The 8,313-nt window shown below is 43.5% G+C and overlaps 1 protein-coding gene across 1 annotated transcript in view; it reads left to right on the top strand.

The window, feature by feature from the left end:
- The window catches only part of LOC112550422, a 37,454-nt gene that overhangs the window by 4,283 nt on the left and 24,858 nt on the right, over positions 1 to 8,313 (top strand). The window contains exon 3 of the mRNA XM_025205133.1: positions 3,998 to 4,249. Within this exon, the coding sequence (XP_025060918.1) occupies positions 3,998 to 4,249 (252 nt within the window). The remainder of the gene's footprint in view (positions 1 to 3,997; positions 4,250 to 8,313) is intronic.

The following is an 8,313-nucleotide window of genomic DNA, read 5'->3' as shown; positions in this document are numbered from 1 at the left end:
AATACTGTGTCCAGTTCTGGGCACCCCACTTCAAGAGGGATGTGGACAACATTGAGAGGGTCCAGAGGAGGGCCACCCGCATGATCCGGGGACAGCAGGGCAGACCCTACAATGAGAGGCTACGGGACCTGAACCTGTTCAGCCTTCACAAGAGAAGGCTGAGGGGGGACCTTGTGACCGTCTATAAACTCACTAGGGGGGACCAGAAGGGTTTGGGGGAGACCTTGTTTCCCCTAGCGCCCTCCGGGATAACAAGAAATAACGGTTACAAGTTGTTGGAGAGTAGGTTCAGATTAGACATCCATAGGAACTACTTCACCGTAAGGGCGGCTAGGATCTGGAACCAACTTCCAAGGGAAGTGGTGCTGGCTCCTACTCTGGGGGTCTTTAAGAAGCGGCTCGATGCCTACATGGCTGGAGTCACTTGAGCCCGGTTTTCTCTGCTTCCCAGGGCAGGGGGTCGGACTTGAAGATCTACAAGGTCCCTTCTGACCCTACTTCTATGATTCTATGATATATTTCCTGAATAGATGTGTTACACAATCTCACTTTTAACTAAAAATGTAAGGATGTGGTATGAAGATCTCAACCACATCTTCAGTAGTCAATTAACTATATAACACATACCAAATTTGAAGACGAGAGCTAAGTTAATTTTGAAAGCTAGAGAAGATCTATGAAGGATAGGAAGCCTGCGCTATTCTTGAAAACAAGACCTTTCTAAGGATTGAATTACTTGTTGGATATGTTTTCTTTGAATGGTTTACTGTGTCTTCTTTACAACCTCTTCTGGGTTGAGCTAAAAGGCAATGAGCTGAATGGTTCATATGGTCACCTTGGGCTCTGTATGAAGGTGACTTCACCAATCTCTGGGAATCTACAGAAGATTCACCTTCATACAGAGCCCAAGGTAACTTCACAGATCTCTGGGAATATACAGAAAATGTAAGGTCACCTGCATGGAGGCATTGTTCCTCTGTACCATGTATGTGGCTCCTTTGCCCCCTCCACACTTCCAGGCAGCACAACACCATTAGCACAATGGTACTAAAATTTCAGCTATCTGCAAAAGAGACTTTGTATAACAGATAGACCAGTCTGAAGCTGCCTTGCCTTTTGTGAGCAATCTCCACATGTTCAGAACACATATAAGTTGTAAAGTACCTAGGACAGGTGAGCAGAACCAGGGGCTAACTTAGAGAGGGTGCTAGTAATGTCCCCTCTCCCCAGGGCTAGGGACAGATATTACACATAAACTGGCTCAAGGGATCAGAAACTGGTTTAAACAGAACAGATGTTTAATTCACAGAAACCAGTTTGAAAATGGCTGAAACCAGTTTGAGATAAACCTGGTTGCATGTAGTATCAGACTAAACTGATTTGGGTCAAACCAGTTTATTCAATGTCTGTCCCAGGCCCCTGGCTGATTAAAGATAAACCAGACTCCTCCAGCATCCCAGCATGCTCTCTGGGCTGGGCAGGACTCTGTTCCACAGCAGGGCTGGTCTCTCCCTTCTGCTCCCTGGTTGCAGCTTCAGAAAGTTGCAGGCTTCTCCCCCTCACCACTCCCTGTTAAGCAGAAATTCCCCCCTCCCCTCTGCTTTGCTGAGGAGGTGTCTGCAAATTAGCTAGCATACCACATGCTGGCTATGGTCTGTGCTGAATTACCAGGCAGAGTCAACAGGTAGCCGGTAATGTCCCCCTGTTGTTTTTCTTAATGGGTGATAAACAATGAGTTAGGGGTGATAAACACTGTTATCAATTCCCTGCTGGGCTAATTAGAGCATCCTGCCAGGGCCTAGCCATGCCTCACCCCCTCAGCTCAGTACTGTGGAAGGAAAGGAGGGCTGCTCTAGCACCCCTGGCTTCTAGCCTGAACCACTGCAGGCATGTGCCTGCATTTCTGGAATGTTTGTCTGGTTGCAAAACTGAGTTAACTTAGCCAAGTTAGAATAACGTGCAAAGACTGAATCAATTCAGGCTCAGGCTTTTTGAATGTCTGTCCCTAGCCCAGGTGCTTTTGCCATGGACGTAGTGATCTATGCTGCTCCTATCCTGCCATAGGAGCTGGGCAGGCACAGTCCTGTACCCAGAAGTATATCTGAGGGCAGGGGTGGAATGGTGCCCTGCAAGCTCCCAAGGTTTTGCCATGGGAGTCACCTCCTTCCTTGTGACCAGAGGGAGGGGCCCCCAGAAAACCCACCCTGCTGCCTTTTTCTCAGCAGCAGTAGCAGCTGCACTGACATAGCTTCCATGGAAATGAAGAGAGCCCTGAGCAGTAAGACTTCACTTCCCCCAAACCCACTCTCCAGTGTTCATCGCAATTCCCTCCTCCCCTTCGCCAGCTTTGGGGGCTGAAAGGGCTCCCTACACCTCTGCATGGAACTTTCAGCCACCCTCTAACCACCTTTACTTTATCTAGCCCCTTCCCTTACTTGCATATCCAAAAGTTGCATAACATTTTTGTGGATACGGTTAAGAGTATTATGTATAAGTTGATATATTTGCCCAGGGATTTCAGTCCATTAGAAGAATGGATGCCATTGAGGGAGTAGAAAGCAAGAACACATAAGAAGAGTTTTATGATGTGTTTCAAGGAATAGGGAAACTGTCAGCTGAATACAAGATAAAATTAGGAGAACCAAATATTCCCACCATACATGCTCCGAGAAATGTTCCCCCTGTACGAAAGGATAAATTGAAAAAGGAATTAGATACATTAGTTAATATGGACATAATAGAATAAGTAGAGCAACCAACTGCTTGGGATCATTCACTGGTCATAATAGAAAAAAAATGGATACTTGAGATTGTGTCTGGATCCTAAGCAAATGAACAGGTACATCAAAAGGGAGCATTGTTCCATTTGCACTAGGGAAGAGGTTTTTGGCAACATGGCAGAAGCTAAATATTTCTCCACTTCAGATGCCTCTTCTGGGTTTTGGCAAATTACCCTAGAAAAGAATAGCACTAGATTATGTACCTTCAATATGCCCTTTGGAAGGTATTGCTTTCATAGGCTTCCTTTTGGACTGTGTTCTTCATCTGAAGTATTTCACAGACAGGTGCAACACATTTTTGAAGGTCTTGATGGAGCTATGGTTTATATTGATGATGTATTAGTCTGGGAAATACTAGGGAAGTACATGACTTGAGGCTAAGAAAGGCACTAGAAAGAGCTTGCAGAGCAGGTTTGAAACTGAGCAAACAAAAATGAAATTCAGGGTCAAAGCAATAACATATTTGGGAGAAAAGCTGTCTGAGAAAGGGGTGCAAATCAATCCCGCAAGGGCTAAAGCCATTACAAACATGCTGCCCCCTATGGATAAGGAAGGACTCCACAGATTACTGGAAATGATCAATTTTGTTGGGAAATATCTACTTAACTTAGCAGAGCAGACCAAACACCTTAGATCACTCTTACAAAAGAATGCTCAGTGGATATAGGAACATGAACACAAAGCTGAATTTAAAAACTTGAAGGAAAAAATAATGAAAGCTCTGGTACTAAAATACAATGCTCCCAAAAGACCCATTAAATTGTCAACAGATGGTTCTAAAGAATGCACTGGAGCAGCTTTGCATAAAAAACATGAGGTTATGTTGTATGTAAATGGGGAAAATGTGTAGATAACTTTAAGAGTGTTATGTATAAGTTGTTACATTTGCTGGGGGGGGATTAGGTGATCAGTAGGCTAAGAAGGCTCTCTGAATAAACAGGCTTTATCATTTTATAAAAGTAATTCCTTGGTCTTTTGAGAATAAACACAACATTCTCGACAGTACCCTGAGAAATGGAAGGTTTTTCCAGAGCAGTAACTTCAGGGGCAATATCTGTGGAGCATTGAACCGTAGGGCACAGTGCCTTCCATGGAATTACCCCTGATCTATGCTGATGTGATAGAGAATAGCTCTAATTGTAGCCCATGTAATGTCTAGACAGTAATTAGGTATTCATACTTCTGTAATTTTGTCTTTTTTTCTCTTTAACAAACAGGAGCCCATTTCCAAGTTTTCTGGAAGTCTTTTTGATTCTGATGATACTGTTAGAGATCAAAGACTCACTAGAATAGTCCTTCAGGAAAAGCACAAAGCAACCACAAAATTTAAAACCATTCCTGGGACTAACGATATACCACAGATTTCTGCGACAACAACGGAGAATTTTCTGACAGGTAACAACACATTTCCAGAAGAAACAAAAGAGCAGGTTCCAAGAGTTGCAGATGTGACACCGCCCCCATTGAAGGTAATGCACCATCATAAAGAAGTGGCTAATTCCTACCTAGTGCTATGAATGTTGGTTTACATGAGAAACTTTGAATTAAAGCATGACCTCTTTCAGAAAGAGACATACAAATAAAAAATATATTTGACTGAAATGCTATTTGGGGTCAGTTTCTGTTCACATTGGAACCACAGTGCTAACCACATTTTCTAAACCAGCCACCAGCTTTGATGCCTAGCAGAGATGCTTTGGGACTGATTGTTCAGAAATGCTGGTTGCTCACAAGTGTTATTGAAGTGCATGGGAGCTATGGGTGCCCAGCATCTTTGAATATTACCCATATTTAGCTCAAATTGGCCATTCAAAATCAGCCATGACTTGCAAAAATATTGCCCTTAATTACTGATAACTATGTGGATACCACATTATAAAACCTTACCTGTGTGAATGGGCCTTATTTTAGGAATGATAAATCACTTAGAAATTATTAGGGAATCAGTGGGAATCCTGAGAGGAACAAGGACTTCTTCATTAGTGAGGATTGGAAGACTGGGTCCTGGATAGATGGAAGAAGATACAATATGCAGTCAAGACTATGGTCTTGCCACTGCTCTGTGTGTGATGTTGGTGGTCATGTGCACCTACCCCGGAGTTGCACCAGAAGGAAATACACGTTGGAGCTGCTCCAAAGGGCAATCTGGCACTGGTTCATGCTAGAAGCAAATTCAGTCTTCCCCATAATGATGTCTCTGCACTTGTGCTCCCTACCCATGTACTGAAGGAGGGGATAATAGCAGGGACACAGTGTTCTCATTAGGCCTGGATCCACAAAGCTACACAGAAGTGTATGGGTGTGGCTTCCTCACCTGATTAGAAACCTAGGTCAAGCCATGCTATGATCTAATCTCAAATGATTGCTGACTTCTATGGTCTGGTGAGTTCTTGTTCATATAGATAGCTCACACAGCTGGTCCTACTGAACTCGGCGGACTGTTCATGTGAATAAAGTTATTCATAATAAGAATAAATGCTGTTTGCATAGTTGGTTTCCATATTAAAGAAGGCAAAGATCTACTTGTGTAGAGTAATAAAGAAGTTTCATGCTTTCTTTTTTTTTTAAGGATTATAAATCTAACAGGTACACAGATGCACTGTAACTGTAATTTACTGAGTGTTTTGAAAACATGGCTGTATTGAAATGTCAATAATGTAAAACTTAAAAGATTCCATGTTCAAATAGACTTAGAGGTATGAACCAAGGCAACAAAAACAAGACCATCTTGGCTACGAACACGAAGAATGCTGCTTATGTTATTCAGTGGGACTGCTTAGGTCAATGTGTATGCTTTTTAAATATCAGCACAGTTATGAATCAAAACCATCAAGCAAAATGGTAAAAATAGTTCTTAATCTCACGAGCTAAAATATTTCCCTCTGGCCTGCATTGTTGAAGCTGTATGTCATTGGCCAGATATGCTAAAATTCCTAGGCACATAAGAATGAACTAAGAATAAGTCAGACTTTGTTCTGGATTTCCATGATTTTTTAAAAAAAGCTTTTACAATCTAATGAACCAAGAGCTTGAATAAATACCGATTTCAAACAAAAAGTTAAGGTCAGAATAACATACCTTAATATGCTTATACTGATTAACTTCAATTACCTAACCTACAAAAGGTTACTTTGGGCACAAGTACTTGCAGGAAATTTCAACACAAAATGAGTGTATCCTTTTGTAAAAGAAGCCATTGCCATTTAGCTGCTGATGCACATGTATCCCTACTGTGTTGCCAAGGCAAACATTCAATAAACCATTGGTTTATGTGAAAGAAATAATTTTGTCACCTGTTGTTTTCTGGAATTGGATACTTGATGTTCTTAGTACTGTGAATTGCAGGCCAGATTACTTCATTATATCCTTGCCCTATAGAAATCAGTGGGAGCCTTCCTATTGACTTTCATAAGGGCCAGGGTTTCACCTACAGAGTAGTATCTCCTCTACAATTAGTCCTCTTAAAAAAATGGAACTAATCACGGAGTAAGGCTTCCTACTCAGTATAAGGAAGAGTTGCAAAATCAGACCTATACGATAAACTGTGCTGATTCCAAATTGGCCTGGCATGGCTTTAAATCGTAGTTTTGGAAATTCTGTGTTACACTGTGCTTTAGAGAAGCTACACTTACTTGTGGTAGTATGTCATTTGTCTTTCTGTTGAACTGAATAGTAATGAGTTCATTTTCAATGGGAGCTTATATGTTATTGCTGGTGTATTTAATTGGGTGCTATTTGATTAACCAGACTATTTATTAATTACAATTCTCTTCCAGCTAAGCATGACTGTGTGCAGTCAAATGGGGTGCTTGGTATTAGCATTTCTGGTGGAAAGGGCTCATCTCCATACAAAGAAAACGATGAGGTGCCTTTCATTACTTGAGCATTTACCACATAATCATTTTGAAAGAGCCTGAAAAGAAATTCCTTGAAGCTAGTTTGTTTTAAGGTTTTGTATGGAACTCAACCTCAGTGCACCACCATATGCTTAGTAATATAGCTGAAAAAGGAACAAAAGTGTTACCTTTGCCCTCAAAATAGATAATGACGTGATTGATGGCAATTTGATCGTGAGCATCCTCGAGTTACAATTGTTATGAAGGAAAACATAAGGTGAACCATTAGTACCCAGAGAAGGCATAGATGAAACACCATTCAATATTTTCTGTTTTCCATTTGAATTCAAGGTAAATCCATTTGCAGCACACACACTGATGGAGCTTCTACTCCAATTGTTCATTTGCAGCTGGTAATCCTTTATTGAAGAAGTACTTCTATTCTCAGTTTGTTTTATCAAAATAATTTTTCCTGATCTGTCTCTCATGACAACTCATGCTCATTCCTGTATGTATCAGTAGTGGAGGGTATTATTCTGATCTATTAATAAGCTGACCTTCGCTTCTGTATTATTACGGGAATTTGAACAACAGGCTTTGATAAGCAGTTACTTTCAATTCACTTTTTAACGCCTAAGAGCCAAGATAAAAACTCTCAGCTCTGAAATTTGTGTTTTAGTTATTGGGCCAAGCACACTTGTCTAGAATGCAAAAAGTATTGGACGAAGAAGGCTTTATTAGCTCCACAGTAAAGTGTGACCGGCTACACATATTAGGCCAGAGTAAACTAGTTAACTCCATTGTAGGATAGTACTGTTTGGGACTATCCTATGGTGGATTTATTCAGTGTGCCACAAGGCATGTGCAGATGGTGACTGGGGCTGGCTGGTGCACAAGGATGCTACAGTGCAGGGACTACCTGCCAACTAGCCCTGCACTGTACCACCCTTTTGCCCCAGCCAGCCCCTCTGCAGCACAGTCAGCCAGGACAGAGCAGCTCTGAGCTTGCACAATGACTCCCTGAGCCCCCTGCATAGGCAGAGGAAGAAAAAAAATTGGGAGGGGAGGCTGAGCGTGTGTGCATGTGAGTGCACATGCCCCCTCCCCCGCCATGGGAAACTCTGTGGGGGGAGGGAAAGGGCCATGGGAGGGAGCGGCATTGCCTGGCGCAGTGCAAGCCCTGGCTGTCTCCCGGACCCAACTGCCGTACCGGTCCTGGCCTCAGCCCCAGCCCCAGCCCCACTGCCTTCCCGCCCCAGCCCCAGCCACACACCAGCTAGGGAGGCCCAGATCCAGGGCTGGAGTGGGTCCAGCCTCAGCTGCACCACTGGGCTGGAGGGGACAGGGCCCTTGTGACCCCCATGCCTGCCCCACCCCGTGTTGTTCTTAGGAAGAGCCTGGCAGCTCCTCCAGAGGCATGGCACTGGGCAGCTGGGGAAGGTGAGGGGTGGGGACATGTGGCCCCCTGATCTTTGCATGAGGCAAGAGCAGGCCACAGCCATGAGCTGGGCTCAGCCTCTGTTCCCTGCCTCTGCACCTCACAGCCGCCACTTCAAAAGCAGTGGGCACTGCCATCTGTGTCTTGCCACTGGGTAGGCTGGGCAGCGAGGCACATGGCAGCACCCACTGTTTTCAAAGAGACAGTGGCAAGGCACACAGGCAGGGAACAGAGTCTGAGCCCAGCCCACAGCTGTGGC

Source organism: Alligator sinensis, unplaced genomic scaffold, assembly GCF_000455745.1.
Source record: "Alligator sinensis unplaced genomic scaffold, ASM45574v1 scaffold1012_1, whole genome shotgun sequence".
NCBI lineage: Eukaryota > Metazoa > Chordata > Crocodylia > Alligatoridae > Alligator > Alligator sinensis.
Note: the sequence above shows the minus strand (reverse complement) of the source record. Positions and strands in the feature narration are given on the sequence as shown.